Source organism: Ooceraea biroi, chromosome 1 (genome assembly GCF_003672135.1).
Source record: "Ooceraea biroi isolate clonal line C1 chromosome 1, Obir_v5.4, whole genome shotgun sequence".
NCBI classification, from domain to species: Eukaryota; Metazoa; Arthropoda; class Insecta; order Hymenoptera; family Formicidae; genus Ooceraea; species Ooceraea biroi.
In genome coordinates, this window is record NC_039506.1 from 17,291,804 (window position 1) to 17,312,674 (window position 20,871).

The window sequence follows — 20,871 nt, forward strand, 5'->3', positions numbered from 1 at the left end:
CGATTGCACCGCGTGACGACCGCGCGCGCCAAGCGTTTCTTCCCACCCACACATGCAATTCTTCTTCGTCCCTCTTTCTTTTTCTTTCTCTCTCTTACCCTCGTCGTCCCGACCTCCGGCACTCGAGGGGGGCTCCGGTTCTCCTCCTCGTTTCTTCCTCTCACCCACTCAGTCAGTAAAAAGCTCACTCGTAGCTCGTAAGTGCCACGAAAAGCTCAGTCGCTCGCGAGCTGCGCTCGAGTGCACACCTCGATTCTGTGCGAGTGCTCCACGCGTTTCTCCTCGACATGTGAGTTCCCCACGCGAGTCCGTGACGCTGCTGATATCTTTTCTTTTCTTCTCTTCTCCCTTTTCCTTTCTCTCATTTCCTCCACGTGGAAACACGCGTGTTCGCGTGCGGATGCTAGTGAAATGAGATGAACTCGCGCGTCCCTACGAAGGGATCCAAGAGAAGGGCGCTTGGCACTCACAAAAATGTGTCACATAATGATGCTGCTGATAACGGCGTCCGCGATGATTCTCGCGCCTGTCATCGCGAATCCTTTCCTCGACGCTGCTCAAGGTAATTAATTATATTTTTTATTTCGTGCGAGAGATTAGTAGAAAGATAAATAAATTAAAATTTATATCTTTTATAGTGTTAAATACATAAATTAAATTTCAAAGAGATTTAGATAAAGTTAGATAAGTAAATCGAAGTGAACGTGAACTTGAGAGAAATCTGTACAAAATCTGAAGTTTTTAAATTTCTGAGCAAGTTTTATCGTCCTCACAGGCAGTTTGTGAGCGCGGAGCTGTCATCGACCGCGTAAAAATCAATGAAAGAAAGACACGGTCATCCTGCCAGAAATATCAGCTGCGATCCCTCGCGATGAAAACGCGGGAGCGTGTTCTAGTAGAGCGTAGGAGTTCACGAGTATGCTTATCACCGTGCCGGATGAACCGCGATTATTTTTAAGATCGGTCGATGTCGCATGTGCGACGGTATTTTGTGCCCGACGCGCAAAAATATGAGCCTGGGACAGATTCATTGAACCCGTCGCGAGAGCGTCCGTCATCGTGCGGCAAGAAGATATCAACGACAACTTCCCGCCACATGTGGGTCCTCCTCCGTCTCCTCTACTTCCCCGATCTCTCCTCGTTTCTTCGTCGTGCTAATTTTTTCACGCCTGCACCCTGCCGTCATACGACGATTTTTAATGTCTCTCCTCGCTCGTCTTCGTTAACGCTCTCGCGGAGAAACGGAAGAACGAGAGGCACTCGAGGAAAGAGTGCTTTTTTATCGTGATTTCAGTCGAGTGCCCCGCTATCTGGAGTGCTCGAGTTCTCACGGATCGCCGTGTCGCAAAAAGCTCCGTTTCCTTCCGTGATCTGGCCTTTCATTACGTTCTTCCGGTCAACGCTATAACCGATAGATTTTTCTTCGGCGAGCTCGCGGTGACGTGAGACAATCTTCGATTCGCGCGTCGCGATGCCTGCATTTACATCCGCTTTAAATATAAATGACTTAGGTGCCGAGAATTACGAGAACGGAGGCTCGTTCGTTCGCATGAGAAATGATGAAGGTTCTCCTTGTACAATCCTTCTGATATTGTCATTGAATGGAACGGTCTGCCTCAGAGTTTGCTCGGTATCCTCGAGATCAAAGAAGCAGTTCCACTTGTCGCGATGCGAGAGATAATGTCGCAATTATCGACGAATGAATATGCAAGTTGACGCGAGATAACATGAATATTAACGATATTAGGCGCGTTTGCGTATTTTGCTGCCGATAATCCTAAATTTTCACGCGTCGTGCACCGTCGAGGATCTGCTTCATCGAGTTGCCATCTGTACTCCGTTTTCGCGCTTTCGCCAGCGTTCTCCGGCCGTCTCTCGCTTCGTTTCTACTTTTCTCTCTGGTCCCTTTAATCTTTCCTGAAATTTACATGGTGCACGTGCATGCGTGTGAACGAGGTGTCGCTAACGGTCCTTGGTCTCTCCCTCTTTCTCTCTCTTCTTCTTTGCATCCTGACTCGGAGGCGTACTTGCATACGGTATAATAAGAGAAAAGCGAGAAACACACAAGCGGAGGCATTGGCAGCGCGTATTCTCGCATAAGTATATCCACACATGAAAACCCAAGGTGATAACATGCTGTGTTTCACGCGCGCACCACACAATTGCGTTTACAATGCGAGACAATGCGGAGAACACGTTGCATTCGTAGAAGAACCAGGAATCCAGGTGGACCAGTGTCTATAGCGAGATTTCTATGGAATCAGAGATTATTACATGAAGTTCCACACATGAATGACGGTATATCGACGTTTTGATTTCCTCCCAGATTTCGAGTCCTATTTCAACGAGGCTGTACTTCAACTGGTCTCAGATACGAAAATGTTGCTGCAATTATTGCGTCATTCCCATAAATCACCGATAGATCCGCCATTCATCGTTCATAATTCTTCCATTCGCACGAGCGCGATATCAAGCGTAAACAACGCCGTAATAGATATCACCAACGCACGCGACTTACATAGAAAGCGAATTGTATCCATGTGTCGCAAATGATTAACACGTTACGTGTCGGTCTTGATGGCCTAGGGAATGTAAAGGCAATTTATTTACGCGACTGGAAAATGCATAATACGTAATTTGCTGGCACGACTGTGTTACAAAATTCGCCGTTTGATTTATAGTTACACGACGTGCGCGCATGACTGATTATAAAATCCGCCGTAAGCTTACGTAATTATCCTATTCTAATGATATATACGACACTACGCGTTCAAAAGTTGGAAAAAGCAGCTATAGAGAGAGATTGAAAGAAATTAAACGCCTTGGAACAGCAATTCGATGTGTCTACGTTGTCAATAAAGTACGCCTGCATCTCTCCGTCTCTCTCTCTCTTCTCTCCTTTTGCCGTTCTCTTTATCGACGGTATATTTACCAGTTGTCACGTCGTTATCGCGCGAAATGCAATTTTCGCGCGTTTCTCGCGTAATTGCATAAATGATAGGAAAACGGGCGCCGCGCCACGCGACGACTTTTCATCGGCGCGTTAATCGCGTCGACGGGCGATCGCGAGGAGCATTTAAGCGGCCCATTCCCGATCGTAATGATCCCCATTTGAAACAGATCACCTACGGAGCGTAAAGCCGTGCCGAGCTGACCGTTTCACTGGGTTTGCGTAAAAGGCGGCGGGATAATTGGCGGCTTGTCACGCGTACACACATGCATCGTTTAATACTGGCGAGAGAGTGTCGATCATAATGATCCCAGGGCGTAAATTTGACGGGCGTTCTAGCCGAGCGTGTAATTTCGCGCGTGTGTCTCTCCCGCGCGATTGGAAATTGGAGCGGGAACTTACGCAAGTCGTAATATACATAATGTACACGTATGCACCATACAGCCGCGCTCTCCTCTGATCGCCGATCGTGATCGAACTCTTAATTACCATTAACATCCGTTCATCGCGCCGCCCTTGATCCGCCCTCGCGCACTGTCAATGCATTATTATGCGTCGCCGATTGCTTTCCAAGTAATCCTAATGCGTGTGTCCGGCACGGGATTCTTCCTCAATGAGCCATTATATCTGAAATACTTTGAAAAGTCACGCGGAGATCAGTCGCCCCTTCTAGCAATTTTCTGAAATTAGAACAGAGCCGGCTTATCAGTGTCGCGAGTATTAATCAAGCGACACGCGCGGGATTAAAATTACTGTTATTATTTCAGTTTTCATTACTGGACGTATAATTATAGAGATCATTTTCTTGCTGTATCCGCGGCGTATCGAGATCCCAACGCGTCCAAATTATATGGCGATCTCAATTTTTGTCTTTAGTGCCAATACACGTGCCCCTGTCGCGTTGACATATCCAACCGATAATTAAATCGGTGGCACGCACTCGGGGCCCTGTTCGGAAATTTCGGGGACACGTGTTAACGTCACACCTGCGATTTACGCGACTCTAATTTGGTCGATCGATAATTAAATCTCTCGCGGAGTGTTTTTATGTCTGTTACTCCTCGATCGACTTTTTACGAGTGATCCTTTCGACGATTTTGACGGTCCTGCTAATAAAACGCTCCTGTTCCGCTCCAGAAAAGTGACGAACAGCGCGATAGGTGCAACGCAAATTAATAAATAATAATTACTTTAGTAACGGTGACATAGCATACATACGTAAGAGGAGATGGAAAAGCACGAGAGACGTATATCTTCCACGGCCGTCGCACTCTTATCCGATTTCAAAAGTCAGATTACGCACCCTCGCACAATGTGAGAGACGGGGATCGCAATTAGGGAGATACTGGGAGCTTTTTGTGGACTTTACGGCGACACCCGATGGTGTTCCCCGGAGGACCGGTTGTTGCGAACCTTTAGCCGGGGCAAAAAAAAGGGCAGAGCAAATCTCGAGAGAAAAGGAGAGATGGAGAGAACGCGGGAGAAAGAGGACAAGCAGCAAAGGGGTTAAAGGAGAGAACGACTTGCAATCGGTAGGTGCCTCCGAGAGAGATTCTCCAGCGTGCATCTCGCATGTGTTGGCTCGTCGATGTGCATGTCTTTACTGTGTGTATCACGGGAGAAGAGAGAGAAATAAACACATAAAGCGCCATGACAGCTTCACGCCGGATAAAAACATGTCGAGAGACACGTATCTCGATCCCCTCCTGCTTATCTCCGCCACCCGTGCCTCTGTCTCCCTCGAGATTCTCTCTTTTTCTTCCTATCCCTCTCTTTCTCTTTCTCTCTTGGATGCGTTGTAAAATGAGCACCAACTCGCTCAATGCGGCGCGACGCAGCGCGCGAGCTTGATGACTGTATTAATTAGGAATAATATGCGATTTCTCTGAATGAGCCGCGCGCTTCGTTCGCCTATTGATAGCGCGAAATTACAGTTTACGAGGATTGTCGCGGCCATCTACGAATTACGATGCTGCGCAGTTGGTATTAGCATTAAACGATAATTATGAAAGATAGAACTCGCGGAGAATTTAATTGCGGTATGATTGATGACTATTAACCGGATCGCTGACGTAGTCTTCCGCTTGATGTCCTAGGTCTTAGGGACTCCACATCTCTGTAACAGACTAGATTAACAATGTTTTACAAACATTTAAAAATTGTTTCTGCGTCCAACATTTTGCTTCTCCCGATCGTTTCATCTCGCTTGAATTTTTCGTTCGACTGTTCGTCTGGTTATCAGAATTAGAACGGAAAAGGTTTGTGGGAGCGGCGCGTGCTCTCGCGGGACCTTTTTCCGGCTTTCCGGGGTCATCATACCTACGTATTACGTATCCGCTGGTAGGCTCGTTATCCCAGGGCGTGGGAGAATCGCGCAGGTTTTACGAGCGCAATGACGCCGACGATGTCGCGTCTCTTGCCTTCGGGCGTCAACAGGCAGCTGCGAATGCAGTTATGCCCGGGGTCTGTATGTACAGCAAAGTGCGTGAGGAAACCGACATCGCACGACACATTCCCGTCGATCGACGTCACCCGGGTCGTTTAAATTCGTTGAAGAAACGCGCCCGTCTCGTTCCAGCAGAAGAAAAAAAAATTATAAAAAGATTCGCAGCGGAACGCCGAGCTGCATGCGTGGTACATCGTGGTACACGTGCGAGGAGCGACATGCCAAGAGTGTTCGAACGGACAGGAAGACACGTTAATGGCATGAACGCATAAATGATGTATAATATATTATAGTGAAATGTCACGTTGCATTATTGATATTAACGTTTTTTTTTTTAATTAACCGAGCAGACGGCCGGGCAACCGATTAAGGTGGTCCCCGTCCAGCAATTTGAATTTATTACACCCCGGAGCGCGATTATGGTATATGTAAAAAATATTATCTTATTGATGCGGGTTTCCGGTTGGAGACCTGCGCCAGGAGGTACTGCGCGAAATCGCATATGTAGATACACGTTGATGTATAAATTTAGACGCCGCGGGATTTACTGCAGATGGAATCTGTCATTATTGGCATGGGTGTCATATATTAGACGCATTCGACGTATCGCACAGTGTGGCGCCTGCAGAAGACATAAAGAGAGAGTGGAAGAGAGAGGGAGAACGTTGAATTAAATTTACAGCACGTCCACGGGGCACGGCATTATGATCGTGCAACGTATAATCTACCGAACGAGTACGCACGAGGCGGAACACGCGCGACCATTCTCGGGAAGATTCGCGCGTTTATGCATTGTCGTGAATGCCCTCCCATTTTGTTCTATGCTAATGCTGAGGAACGGCGAGAACCGAGTCCTCTTCATCAAGCGCATTAACGGTCTTTAAATGCCACTGGTCCCGCTCCGTGGAATCTCGAATTAGTCAAATTAAGCGGTCCAATTCAGACGTTAGTCGTCACTCCTCGGTATACCATCGTCATGATGTCGATTTCTTTTACGGAATCATTACCGCAATATTGCTGCTAATTACATAATCACGACGGAGTTCTTGCATACCGTAACAAGTATTTCTCTTTCTCGTCTCTTTTTCTTCCCCGGTCAGATGCGCGATCATCGGAGTACGAGATGGAACGTTGTGCGTGACTGCGTTTCACAAGTTGCTCGATTCGGATCGAACCCATTTGTCGATCCGATGAATTTTTCATCAAAGTCACGGACGTTTTCGGCTCCTCCTCAGCACGTAATGGACGTGATAAAGTGAAGGGGGCTCCGCAGTTTAGATCGGTGTAAACGCCGGATGGCCGCGAACGACGCCGGCTATTTTTGTGTCGCCCGCAACAGGAGCCACAAAACGGCGCTGTTTTAAGGCACGACGTACACTTGTCGCCGCGAATCGCACGTGGAATTTACATCAAGACTCCTTGTGGCGAGAATTCGATTAAAGTCTTGAACGACTCGCCTTTTTACAGCAGCGAAATGGTACGCGCTCGCGTAATAATAAGTAAGATCGTTCTCTCGTGCGACCGCAAAGTCATGGCGATAAACTGCTGTTCAATGTTCTTACAATGGTGTTACGTCCCATGGAAAATGCCCTTCCACAAACCGCCAACCAGTTCGCTCGTCGGCAGCCGGTATATTTCTGGTGGAAACGCGAATAACTCGGTGACAAACGGATAGGTGCCAAGTGTCGGTGACCGAAACCGATATCTGGCCAAACATTTGTAATTTATTCTGTAATAGGAGAACGTTCCTGTAGTACGGGAGTACCCTCCCATCCGTTCCCAGGAATGCAAACGATCCCTGTCGCGACTGATATTCCCCATTCCCGACAATATGGCAGTAATTATAGTTTTTTCCACGAACGTTATAAAATGCAAGACTGTGGGGGAACGATTCTGTACTCTGTAATTTGATAAAAGAATATTTTACATAGTTTACAGACAATTTCACGCATATTTCAAGCATATCTCTTTATGCGCACATCAAGGATCTTTAACTGTTTTCTTTAAAGACTGTCAACTCCGAGACGTACTTCTCTCTTTCTCTCGAGGAACACAATTTGCCTCTAATTGATATTTATTGGTATCTATTAGCTTCATTGTAACGCAGTGCATACGTGCACTGTCTCGGCGGCCCTTACGATTTCAGTCGCCATTCAAAAGGCCCCTTTCACACGAGCCACTTTGATCGAACCCGCATGTTAACCCCGTAAAGTCGTTAAAGATCTCACGCGTCAAATGTGACACGCTGGGAGGAGCCGTTGATAACCGTTCACGTCAAAAATGTAGAAATAGGAATAACCGCTGGTGTGTACATAATTACGTCACAATCGAGGCGTTGTGAGAGCAGCTGGCCCAATATCGTGCGCGATAAGTCTAAGCGAGGCACTAAAATTAATTGCTCCACGTTTCCTGAAAATATCGTGCGTTTTCGCGGTTTATCATTAAGTACGAAAAAAGGCTCGTAAAAGGGAATGTCTTATTCGATTCTTCGATCCAAGTGTGACGCGCCGGACAATTCCCCTCCGTCATTTAATAATTAAAGACGCTGGGAAGAAAGGGGACGCACGGAATATTCCTCGACATTGCACGCCGCTGCAGTTGCTAGCTCAAGTAGAGACTTTAATATTTAATACCACCAGCGAAAGAATACTCGTTGTTCGGAAAGGTTTGCAGCGAAAGTTCCGACTTCTGACCTATTTTACCCTACTTCTCGTGGAGAAGTTAAAGTGTTGCTTCAAGTAGCTGAAGTAGCTTAAGCTAAATAATGCAGATGTTAATAATTAGATATCGCGACAGCGAATACAAAATTATTTCTCTCTTACGGTACAAAACACGATAAGAAAACAGAGTGGAAAAAGAAAATTCAAGAAAGAAATAACAGAAATAGTCTCGTATTAAATAGAGAATGCACGATTCGGTCTCTGGTTGTAAATCGGATTCAGCTTTGGAATACTATATGTGAGGTCCTTCGAGGGAGCGGTAAAGTTTTGACAGGTCGTACGTGCCTTCATCTGGACCCTCGAAAACGGATTCTTTCTCTTTCTGTCCCCTCTTGTCCTGACGTAATGCAGGACACGCGTCTGCTTCGTGTCGATGGAAAACCCGAGAAAAGAGCCTCGACTGCGCGTATACAAGCGTCCACTGGACCATAATTTCCATATGTTCTCGGCACATAAAGACAAAGCTAATATCCGCTTTCTGTTTCTGTTGCAGAGATGCCCTGCTGCTCACTGGTTACTGGATCCTGTCGGAATGTGTGCTCGAAGGTACGCATTTTAAATAAACACGGTATACCACACTCTTGTGTGTGCATGCTTTCTTTAAGGAATCTCAAAAGGATGTAAAGTCATGCAGCGATATAATTATATTTTTACACGCTGCGTCATCACCGTGAAAGTTACTAGAATCACCTCTTCGTTACTCATCTCAAAGCGCACTTTTCTCGCTACCGTATTTCGTGTTCAAGATAAATCGTCGACAGCAAGGTGTCCACAACGACTCGCGAAATCCGAGACCGCCTGTTAATTCGGAATTAATATATGGGACAGTAAAAGACATAAAGATACACCTCTCCTCTCCCTGCGGTGAAGAAATTAGTCGTAACCGCGCTGTGGAATACAATCTATTAATTATACGCCGAAGGATGGTGCCCCGTGGGAATTTCAAAAAGATAATCTCGAAGGCGTAATCGTTCGTCGGACGAATGCGATATCGCGTGGCTGATAAATACCCATGGGCCCACCCTGGGACGATAAAGGACACGAAATACGTCGTGTCCGCGGATATATTAGGATCCGGAAAATAAAACGGAACGGGGCGCGACAAGTGAGATAGGAGAAGAGGAAATGGATAGGTGAAAAAAGATAAGAAGCGAGACGCGTACCTTCTTGTTCCCTTCGATGAGGATTTCTCCACGTGGGGCGCGTCTCGCTGCAGCTTCTTTAGAGGTGACTGCAGGGGCCTCCTCTTCGGAGATAATATCGGAGACATCGGGGACCCGCTGCGAGATTTACGTGGAGCCTCTACGGGGCGTCTCGTGAGCTCATTCATACGCAAATATTACGAATTGATGCGTTGAACATGGTGGACGTACGGTGCGTTATCAATGATACCGTGTCTCCATGCAGTTTAGCCAAAGGGGTGGAACGCACGTTGGGTGCCCTTTTGTTGGTTCCTCATTGCGAAATAACGTACAAAACAGTCTCATTCACAATGGATATTTTACCACCGAGAGGAAGAAAATAATGTGAATTTACTTATGATCTCAATGTACCTCGTATTTCCGAAAGTGAAAATGATAAATGGAATCATCTGTTAAAATTATGTGAAAGTGTCAATAGAGCCTTGTAGAAAAATTTATTGATACCGTAAATGTGGCTGTAGCGTTTCCCGTCTTAGCATTTAAAACGTTATTGGTCACTTGAGATGTAAGGCACGGCCGTGCGAGGTGCAAAAAAACTCGAGAAAGCCGTCTCTCCGGATAGTCTTGCTTGACTACTGATGAGCGCTTCCTTCTTGACCATCTAGCAGCAAAATAACCGGAAATCGTGACGGAAGCATCGAGTTATGTGACGAGTTATTTCTGAGGTAGGCAGGAAAGAGATGTTCCTCACTTGAAGATGTTAATTCGAATTAGCAATATTTTCGTAGCACACGTTACAAAAGAAGTCATTAATTTCACGGTCTTCTTTTTCTTTTGATAGTATTGTGTTAGTCAAGGTAAATCAATCAAGGTAAGGCTATTGTCAGTATAAAGGGGATATTTACAATAACACATTATGACAATTACGAAGAACTTTCTGATTGTCAGTTTAATTGACCGACATCTCGCAGTCGTTTGCGGCTCGAGAGTTCGGCAAATGAGAGCACGGGGCAAATTATGGAAGCTCCTGGACTCTATTTCGGTATCTTTTGATCTCGACTTTCGCTCGTGAGCCGTCGAGGTTGATTTATCTGGTTAGAAATATATAAGCTTTGAAGTGGCGTTTATTTCAGATTTTTGCAAACGATATTTGGTGCGCCGATATTATTCATGATATTAAAAATAGAGCAGCGGCATGAAAATTGTCTCTCGATCGCGTTACTTTCTTTGAATGATCATATAAAAATCCTGAGATTTCTCGAGACTTCTTTTGCATTCAGCGAAAACCAGAAATTTATCGTCGTGTTAAAAATCACTCTCGCTGGTAAGACTACAAAACTGCAAAAAATTCGCAAAAATGCATCCCGTGGCGACGAAGCCCGGCTGCGCATACCTCCAAGAATACACCGTGACGGAAATACGTACGTCGTGTTCTCAACTCCCCATCACTTTCGCCTCTAACATTTATAAGAGCCTGGCTTGACAGAGAAATACCTTGGGGGTATATTGCTAAATTATTACGTGCATAAAATGGATTACGATTAAGCACTCAGCAAATTTACAATACACAGCTGTTGCGATTTAATAGAGAGATATAATAAAACATTTTACATTACAGTCTCTCTGTAATGTAAAATTTAATTAAAAATTCGGCAATCACTCGAGAAGCACGAACAGATGATCAATGATTTATGTTCAGTGGTCGAATGTAACCTTTGACTCGGCCCATCGCCAAGGCCCGTCAGGACCCACCACACGTTGATGGATGGTCGTAACTCCCAACCGTGATGGACATACCAAGCGGGTTCCGGTGTGTCCTCGTGGAGGACACTGATTGAATCCGGAATGAGGATAAAACGCACGGTCGATATCTGGCCCCGAGAGCGATTGTTATTCAGTGACGGGCAACAGAAAATCGTGGGGTTCGCGTGCATTCGTGTCCTTGATTCTTAATGATTGTTAATGCACCACTCTGCATTTCGAATTTGGGAAGTCCTCAGCGCGCGATCCTAAGACGGATATTAAAGAAATTGACGTTTTATTTGTAACATTTATGCGACTCGAGACACTTCTCGCAATTTTACGCAACGACGTCCGAATTAGTATTCATCTATGCTACGTATTTTATTTTGTGCTATGTATTGTATTAAATTATGCTAATAATTTTTTAGTTACATCACACACAATCCATGTTCCCTCCTGAAAATAACTCTGTCGCAACTTTAGATATCCTTGGTGGTGCTGGGTGCGGAAGTTGAAGCGAGGGAAAATGCCACTCAGCGTCTGTTGGAGTTCTGCTCCATGGAGCTGGTGAGTCGTCGCAATTCATTTCTAAGACTTAGCCCCGTGCGATCGACACCCGCCCGTTTCATTCATTCCGCTTGAATCTGGATCGGAAGCCTGTTGACAATGGGCACCTTAAACGATCTAGGATGTCTGCAATGTGATCCACGCTCTTTCATCCGAAGTGATGGCTTTATGAAAAATGATCTCGGGACTTGCGGTCGATCGCACGATTGTGGTGCTTCGCGTCCTTCATCATTTTTTTCTTACAACTGTCTTTTCTTACGTACGAATCCTTTTTTTCTCAGATGGACTTCTGGTCCTGCGTGAATTCGACGTTGAATGGTAAGTATTGCCCACGGCACCGTGTCACGGTCGAATATGCAACAATATCGCCGCGCTGAATACCGAGTCATTTGAATTCTTGTAGATTTACAGAGGAACGAGAATTGGATAGGTCGAGGATGCTGTCGTCTCGCACAAAATCCCTCGTGTCGTACGACTTGCGCTCTGTCAGGTTCTACAAACGATCTGAGCGAGTCCTGTCGTCCGAGCGACGAGCCCGAGTTCTTCTTCTGCCTGGAGAAACGCGAGGAGGCTGAACGATGCTGCAGCAACGTCTCCAATAACACTTGCAGGGTCATCTGCAAGGATCTCTTTTACAAGCCTGACAAGCAGTCCAGTTTAAAGTTGTACAGCAGTAAGGGATGCTTCCATCAAATTCCCAAGTGCCTGAAGAGCGTAGCTGAGGTGAAGCACGCCGAAGATCCGAAACAACGTTAGTTGAAAATAAATTTATCGCGTCTCTATATGCCTCTTAATTTTACATTAAAATATCTTCTTAAGATATTCTTGGTTAAATCAAAAACTACTTTCGACGTAATTTAACAAATTCTGTTTGCGCAGATTTGCATTGTTGCGAGGAAGCAACTACTCCGGCGTGCCTGGACACCTGTCGCAAGATCCTGCATACCGCAACCACCGATCAAGAGATCATGGACGCCCTTGCGGAAAAGTGCAGCCCCGTGTTGCCTCAGTCGCCGATGTGGAGTTGCTTGTTGAAATCAGGCTCGACGAAACCCGCGCGTTTACCGTTGGATGCGGGCAAACTTGCATGTTGCACGAAAGCGACGAGATCCTCCTGCCAGAATTTATGCTGGCGAGCCTTTCAGGCTGATTGGGAGTCTGCCTGGGTTCAGCTGGACGCGCAGTGTCTCTCGTCCAGCTTGGAGGGCGAACTCAGAAGATGTCTTGAGGACGCCGACGACTCCTGCGAGATGGGCTGCTCCGGATTGTCTTACTGCGCGCGGTTTAACGATAGACCCACTACCTTGTTTAGGTACGGATTTAAATTAAAGTCTAGTCGCATCAGCGATTGCGCTTTGTTTAAATTTCAAATTGAGATTTCTTGAGAGATTCGATTATGTCATAACCAAATCTTAACTTCTCGATAGAACGTGCACGACTGCAGCCGATGAGGCCGCGAAGTGGGAGGCCGACCATTGGTCCAGAGGCAGCATCATTCGCGGATTAGGAGTGCCTGTGCGTGCCGCAGCTTCCTGTCCAGCAGAGACCCTGCGTGCGGCGGCTTGTCTTTTGCAACTGCGACCCTGCGAGAACAGAATCCACGAGACAAGACTCTGCCGCGAGGATTGCCTGGAGCTGATGGCCAGCTGCGTCGACTGGAGTGCAATCACTGGACCGTACACTGCGGCTACGCTCTGCGCTAAACTCTCCCCAGGTAGACCGGACGCGCCCTGCGTCTCTCTGAGACCGTTCCTGAACGATCCGCAGGACGACGAGGCCGTGATCCATCCCGAGGAAGACATCACGACGCCGTGCAAGCAGAATCCTTGCCCGCAGGGTCAGCTCTGCGTGCTCCAACCAAATGGCGCCAAGATCTATCGTTGCGTGTCGGCGTGCTCCCTCGGCGAGATGTCGAAGCAGCTGGTACCAGTCGGATCCTGGATTCAGATCCCACGGTTTGATCAGCAGGGCTGCCTCAAGATTTGTCAATGCACAACGCGTGGTCTGGAGAAGTGTCGCACGCTCAACTGCTTCAATTTCAAATCCTGCTGGGTGCACGACCGGTTTATTCAGCACAAGGCCAGCTTCTATCTCGAGTGCAACCCCTGCCACTGCTTCGAGGGCGAATTTACGTGCTCCAAGAGAAGCTGCGGCGAGTTGCGTGCACCGTCCTTGCCCTGCGACTGTCCGGCACATTACGTGCCGGTTTGCGGCAGATTGGGCTTCACCTTCGCGTCCGCTTGCTTGGCGAAGTGCGCCGAGTTGTCGGCCACCGAGGTGGAGTTTGGCAGCTGTTCCAGCAGAGATCCCTGCGAACCCAACCCCTGCGATAGCGCAGAGAAGTGCGTCCGCAGGCCCAGGGTCTGTTTGTCGCGCTTACACAAGCCTTGTCGTCAATATGAGTGCGTGCCGATGGACTGTAATCCACGTGATGAATCTAGTGGACCGGTTTGTGATCGGGAAAATCGTCAGTACCCTTCCGTCTGTGCGATGATTCGAGCTGGAGCCATCCTAAGTTACAGGGGACCTTGTCTGAGAGGCTGCAGTCTTCGTGGTCCAGTGTGCGGAATCAACGGCGAGGTATATGCCAATGAATGCACAGCTTGGGCCGACAGGACTGTCGTGGACTACCAAGGACCTTGTGTCGCTGTCGGTCTCATAGGCGACCAGGCAAAACCACGTTGTAGTGACGCTGTGCAGTGTCCTGCTTTGGTGGAGCCATACTGCATCGGAGTTACACCCCCGGGTGCTTGTTGTCCTGTTTGCGGAGGAGCGGCAAGATTGTTTTACTCGAAGAAACAGGTGAGTTTTTAAAAAAAATAAGACAGGACTTTTCTCAACAAAATTTGATGATAAAAATTTACTGAAAATAAATATCTTTGTGCAGTTTTTCTTACAATTAGTGTCATATTGTTTCAATTTGCAGTTGGACAGAATTTATTATATGATGGACGAGGAAGCCGACAAGGATTCCGTCACCCTGGAAGCTCTTCTGGTCGCTCTGGGTCGTCAATTGCAAGTGGCACAATGCGCTGTTCACGGTATGATGACGCCCGATCGCGACATTTTCATCATCGTTCAGCCTGTTACCAAGAAACCGTCGAAACTGCAACTGCGAGCTTGCGTGACGGAAACGGAGAAACTCGTCACCAGAATTTCGGAGAGGAGTCCCAGGATCGCGGCGGAAGTGCCTCTAGGTTCGCTTACCAGAGCCGAGGTGGCTCACAGTTACGTTTCGAGTGCCATGAAAATCCGAGTTCGGCTCGCAACCATTGTCGTTACCATCTTTGCGCTAAATATTTTATCCTGAACGCGATTACATCGAAAGAAGAGAACAAGATAGATCGCTTATTCTGCCCAGTATGATTTTCAAGCATTTACGCGTGAAAAATCCAATTAATCGATTGAGATATCCATATATTTTTTATTGTACAGTGTCGAGTTCCGAGTTGCAGTTATAAGCGATAGATCTTATTTTTTTCATTCGTTTTTGGTGCTGAATGCGTTTCTTTACCTAATCGCGATGCCATTCGCAGCGGCGAATGTCTACAGCGTGTCTCGTGTCTGTGATTCTTCTAGTGCCTTTTAATAATATGCAGTAATATAGGATGTATTTTTAATTACTAATTAATACTGCCAAAGAGAAGAGCGTACGTATAATCGAGAAGAAGAGAGAGAGAAAGAGGGAATGTACAAAGGCGTGGAATTTTCCGCGTGCATGATTAAGAACTGCTCATTTTCATTTGTAAATAAAAGGATTTCATAAATTTATTATGTATCTATAATATATCGCGTGTTCGCATGTGCAACTTTACAGCGCGTCGTAAAAGCAATAAGCCTCTTATTCTCTCTTGGATTGTAATCAATTAGAGTGGATTTTATAATTAGAGTGGAACTGAAAAAGATAACATAAAATTTTATCAAAATCATAACTGCGTAATGAATATAAGACTTTCCTGGCACATGTAATGTAAGTTTTACTCTGCTGAGCGTTCCGAATTTTATTTTATGTTGCGAACAAATAAATTAATTAGACAGAACTCCTTAAAATACAGTTAAGCGAAGAAAAGGGATCTGCATTTTATTTAAATCTACAGAAATTTGGATCGCTTGCGAGTGGTTTGTGCCAATGATGCGGATAATACTCCCATAGGTGTTTATAAGTATACTTTGTTATTGTATCGTTAAATACAAACACGTTATATCATCATGTGAATGTGTAATAAATTTTTAACTTTTGTCATGCATACATATCAAGATGTAACATTTGTGTAATGTAACATTCCGAATATGTGTGTATGTGTATGTAATTGAAACATTTTACAAAACTTTGTATCGACCACGTGACGCAGTGTGAGCACCAGATGCCTGTAGCTTGATGAGTTCCTCCTTGATAAGTCTAGAAACCTCCGCCTTGGCCTTGCTCACCGCCAATTCGCTCGTCGATTCTATCGCCAGGTACAGCTTCCTCTCACCCTCCGGAGGCGTTTTTCCAGGTGCGATATACGTTCCTCTCACGGTCAAACCCGCCTCGGAGTATTCCGAGATCTGAGCCAGAGCTTCTTTGCTCGTGACTCGCCACCTCGCTTGTTGCGGGAAGTCGTTGATCTCAAGCTCCTCCTCGTACTTGCGGAACGTTTGCTCGCCCGTTTCCGCGTCGCTCTCTACCAGATCTTCCTCACGTGGTTGATAATTCAATTTGGTGTTCAGTTTCGCCGCCAGTTGTTCCGCCACTGTCTTCGCCTGTGTGCAGAAATGAAAGAAATATCGATTATTTACGATTATCATATTTATTTATCGTGGTAGTGTTCGAAACGAAAGTTTTGAGAATCTTACCGTAATGAGGTTCGTAGGTCCCGCACCCTTGAGTATGGCTTCCGCAGCTTGCTGAGTTGCACCTTTCGCCTCGGCGCCCAGATTCTTTGCGATGTTTATCTTCGAGGCTAATCTTCTGGCCAATTCTAGCTTGTCGGTAGCACTAGGTACCGGTTGACCAGGAACCGTGATGCTAGCCGCGGTAGGTCTGGCTATCTCGCGAACTGTTCGCTTAGGTGCCAGCATACTCTCGATCTGCTGGTCGATATCATTTTCTATGTCTTCGTCGTCGGAATCTTGCAAGCCCAAAGCTGCCTTCTGGAATTTCTTCTTCTCGTTCGCCAAAGCGGCCTCCGATTCATCAAACTTGAATCCTTTGCCGCTGAAACCGCCACCGGTATGCACTTTCTTCCCGTCCGCGGCTTGACGCGCCTTGTAACCCTCCCATAACTGACGCAAGGGTTCCGGAACCGGAACGCCCGCTAACTCGTGCGCGCGTAAAATGTCGCCAGCGTAACGTTCCTGCTCTGACGTGATGAAAGTGTACGCATATCTGAAACAAGAAAGTAACCCAATTAACTTGTCAACAATATTTCGTATCGTCAAGGTGCAAACAGTTATCTTACCCCTTATTTCCAGCCCTGCCAGTCCTGCCGCATCGGTGCACGTAATCCTCGTAGTGATTAGGACAATCATAATTGACCACTAACACCAACTGCTTAACGTCCAGACCTCTGGCGGCCACGGACGTTGCCACGAGCAATTTCGTACGACCAGCTTTGAAGTCCAGAATGGTTGAATCTCTGTCACATTGATCTATGCCGCCATGAAGGGACATGCAGGAATACGAAGCCTTCATAAGATCCTTAAGCAAGGTGTCTGCATTCTCCTGCTTGTCTACGAATATGATGGCGGAGCCTTTGTCCTGGTAATGCCCGAGGATCTCCAGCAACTTGTAGAACTTCTGATCCTCCTCCAGCACGACCACGTGTTGCTCGACATCCTTGCAAATAACGGAACGTCCTCCGACTTGCACCTCCACTGGCCTCGTGAGTATTCTTCTCGCCAGCGCCTCCATTTGCCTCGGAAACGTTGCGCTGAACAATACTGTCTGCCTGTCCGGCCTCACGTTCTCCATGATGCGCATCACCTGCGGCTCGAAACCCATGTCAAACATTCTGTCAGCCTCGTCCAATACAACGTACGTCACTCTACGCAAATTCGTCACTCGTCCGCTGTTGGCAGCCAGCATGTCGATCATCCTTCCAGGCGTGCACACGATGATCTCAGCTCCTCTTTTAAGTTCGGCTATTTGCTCGGAAATGCCGGTCCCGCCATAAACGCACACGTGTGAAAGCCCTAACGATTTTGTAAATTTCTTTGAATCTCTGCCGATCTGCATGCACAACTCTCTGGTCGGTGTCATAATCAAAGCGATAGGTCCATCACCGTCGGCTAATGGCGATTGATCGAGAATATGGCGAAACATTGGTAACAGAAACGCCAGTGTTTTTCCACTACCTGTTTTTGCAATACCTATAAGATCCCGACCAGACATTATAGCCGGGATTGCCTGGCACTGGATGGGTGTCGGTTTCTCGTAACCGAGTTTCTTCAACACCTCCAGTTCCTTCTTGGTAACGCCGCATTGCGCCCAAGACTTGATAGGCTTCGGGCAGCCTTTACCTTTCACGCGAATACCCTCTAATTCTTCCTTGTACGCTTCCACTTCTTCTGGCGTCATTCTTGCTGCAAGAACGCAACGTATGATGATTAAACATTAATAAAACACGTTTAAAATAACGAGTCATACAAAGAAATATGAAGAATACCGATTTCAGGAACCTCCACGTAGAAGGACTTTCGGAATGGCTGATAATCTGTCGTGGCGTGATCGACCTTAGCCAATTCTCGCTTCTGCTTGTTCGCGATACCAGCTGCGGTTTCGTGAAGATTCTCGCCCTCTTCTTCGCTGGAATACTCTAATCCGTCTTGATTTTGCTCAATCAATTCTCCCTTTTGTTTCTGAACCTTCTTCTTGGCCACGCCAGTCACAATGACCACGCCACCACTCTGCGCTCCAGAATTGGTGCCATTGTTGGCACTTTTCGGAGCTTTGTTGTCAAGCTTATTTACTTTCCTCACTTCCTCTTGAACCTGTCGAATTAAATGAACGTGACATAAACGTATCGTATGATCGATTTCCGTGTCGATTACAGTACTACTTGCCTCTGCCATAAAAGCATCAAGCGGATCAATCTCCTCTTCTTCATCTTTCACTTCCTCCTTTACTTCCTCAACTTCTTCCTTTACACCTTCCTCCTTTGTCTCCTTGGTGTTATTCTGTACCACAGGAGTCTCTTCGTCACTATCATCCTCAAGGGACCACTTTTTCATGGGTAGCTGAAGATTTGCCAAAATAGATGTCTTACCGTCTTTTTTGGTTGCTTCCAGCTCTTTTTTCTTCCTCTCTGCCCGCCATCTTTCTATCCTTTCTCTCCTTTTTTGCATTTCCAATTCTAGCCGTTTTTGTTCTTCTTCCTATGGAATCAACAACAATGTACATCATTCCGTCATTTCACGTAACTTTTGAAGACTTACCTTATCTAATTTCGTGTGATCGAAAGGCAGCTCTTCACTGTCGCCCTTGTCTTTATCCTTTCTATCGCGTGACCGAGACCTGTTCGAACGTTCTTTGCCAGAGCGTGAAGACTTTGAGCCTGTAAGACGCTTTTCTTTACTGTCTCCACTAGTATACCGAGAACAATCAATGTTAAGGAATTATTTCATTGTTGCAATCATTATCAAAAGCATCTTGGATATATTTGTGACTAAAGTGAGAGAGAAATGGCATAAACAATTGTCTCAGTTTAAGATATTGAAATTCTTTCGGTTTTAAGAATGTACCGTTTTCTCTCGCGATCCCTGTCCCTGTCGGAACGGTCCCTCCTGTCAGCCCTCTCCCTGTCTCTGTCCCGAGAACGGCTCCTCCGTTCCCTGTGTCGTCCCTTGTCCCTTTCTCGGTCTCTGCTTCTCGACCGGCGCCGTTTCTTTTCGGGTTCGGTCGATCTGGATCTCGATCTCGATCTGGATCTTCGTCGGTGATGTCTGTCCCTATAACGAATAAACGTTTACAATAATTTCATCGATAATAACTTCGAAATAGGAAAAGGACGTCGGTATAACCTCAAAATGCGAGATATAAATGATTTACTCACTTGTCGCTGCTTCGTACCATGTTTGAATATGGTTTTCTTAAGCTATTAGTCAAAACCTAAGACGTTAATTAAATTATTGCGTATATATTTATGTATGTAACTAATTATTGATGATAGCAGTAAGAATCATACGTCAACAACCGCTCCCTCAGCGTGCAGCGTAGCAATGGAGCGAAGCTTGCTGAAGGCGCTGACTAGGACCCTAGCTAGGGTCCTAGCTCCGACGTGATTGTGACGTCACTCCTGCTAGTTTTTGTAATGTATTCGGCGCCATGTTCGGAGTACCCGTTTCTCACGGTTGTTGCTGCCTAAAAGTAAGTATTTTGCGTGATTTGCGAAAATATCACCGCAAGCGTTTCGCAGCATGTCAGATGTTTATCATGATGTAACAGACGCCATGCGTCATCGTTATTATACGTCAAAATCGCGATCGACATCGATCAAAATCTCTTTTGGTGAGTACAATAATAAGTGCTATCATTAAAGTGCAATGCAATACGTGCACTATTATGTATGTATACAAAATGTCTCATAATTCTGTTAATGGCTGTTAATGCTGGTTAATGGCGTATTATTTGGACTTAGCTGAGTCAAAATGGTACAGGACTGTCAAAAACTCCAAATTATACGCCATTAACAGAGTTATAATATACCCTGTATACGCAATGTTTTCTAATTACATTTTTTGTGATATTTCGAGCATTCTTTTAACATTTACTAAAATTTCGTTCGTAGTGATACATAGTTCAGATAGTTGCACCGGCAAAGATACTTGTGTTGCTACGATCACTCAATAGCACTCAACGATACTCCATTATTTCAAGAATCGCAACTTTGCCGTCCATTAAATTATATGTTTGAAATTGTTTAGGAAGTGCCATATAGTTACCGACAGTGAATCGTGTTCTTCAATTATCCCGCAGACCAGCATTATCCTAAGAGAATCAGTGGGTAACACTACTATATCTATTCACATGATAAGCAAGTAGTAGTTTTTTATGTAGCTTTGTTACTAATTTTATGACATAGATGGGGACAGTAGTATGAAAATGTAGCTAGAAAGAAATTCAAGTTAAGGGAATGCTGGAGTGATTGAAAAATCTCGTAATGCGCGTGAGCAAAAAAACAATTGTTAACAATTTTTATTTCGCTTTTTCCTCAATCGCGTGTTTTTAATCGCGCCGCGAAAAATTCTGCGTAATCGATGAGTTTAATTTCGCAATCATATTCCTTTACGAATTATATTTAATTAATAATTATACTTAAATTA

General features: G+C 45.8%; 2 protein-coding genes across 2 annotated transcripts; one reads left to right on the top strand and one right to left on the bottom strand.

Annotated features, from left to right (window-relative positions):
• The first annotated feature begins 220 nt into the window (after positions 1-220).
• Positions 221-15,778, top strand: LOC105274979 (reversion-inducing cysteine-rich protein with Kazal motifs). The gene is made up of 8 exons (XM_011331509.1): positions 221-562; positions 8,610-8,662; positions 11,485-11,568; positions 11,850-11,886; positions 11,972-12,319; positions 12,448-12,880; positions 12,996-14,370; positions 14,495-15,778. The coding sequence occupies exons 1-8, from the start codon at positions 475-477 to the stop codon at positions 14,876-14,878; spliced, it is 2,802 nt and encodes a 933-aa protein (XP_011329811.1). The 5' UTR covers positions 221-474; the 3' UTR covers positions 14,879-15,778.
• On the bottom strand, positions 15,719-19,805 carry LOC105274978 (probable ATP-dependent RNA helicase DDX46). Its single transcript, XM_011331508.3, has 9 exons — positions 19,734-19,805; positions 19,602-19,657; positions 19,291-19,497; positions 18,985-19,132; positions 18,613-18,924; positions 18,216-18,540; positions 17,010-18,132; positions 16,405-16,936; positions 15,719-16,311 (listed from the first exon to the last, which is right to left on the bottom strand). Exons 2-9 carry the CDS (start codon positions 19,619-19,621, stop codon positions 15,889-15,891), a joined length of 3,090 nt encoding a protein of 1,029 aa, XP_011329810.1. The 5' UTR covers positions 19,622-19,657; positions 19,734-19,805; the 3' UTR covers positions 15,719-15,888.
• Positions 19,806-20,871: the final 1,066 nt, after the last annotated feature.

Excerpts from the sequence above, each read along its gene's own strand:
- LOC105274979 (XM_011331509.1), top strand. The coding sequence starts at position 475 with ATGTGTCACATAATGATGCTGCTGATAACGGCGTCCGCGATGATTCTC. Across the intron at positions 8,663-11,484 it reads GTCGGAATGTGTGCTCGAAG|ATATCCTTGGTGGTGCTGGG; the intron begins GTACGCATTTTA and ends TCGCAACTTTAG. Across the intron at positions 14,371-14,494 it reads TGTTTTACTCGAAGAAACAG|TTGGACAGAATTTATTATAT; the intron begins GTGAGTTTTTAA and ends TTCAATTTGCAG.
- LOC105274978 (XM_011331508.3), bottom strand. The coding sequence starts at position 19,621 with ATGGTACGAAGCAGCGACAA. Across the intron at positions 18,925-18,984 it reads ATCACACGAAATTAGATAAG|GAAGAAGAACAAAAACGGCT; the intron begins GTAAGTCTTCAA and ends TTGATTCCATAG. Across the intron at positions 18,541-18,612 it reads TTGATGCTTTTATGGCAGAG|GTTCAAGAGGAAGTGAGGAA; the intron begins GCAAGTAGTACT and ends TTAATTCGACAG.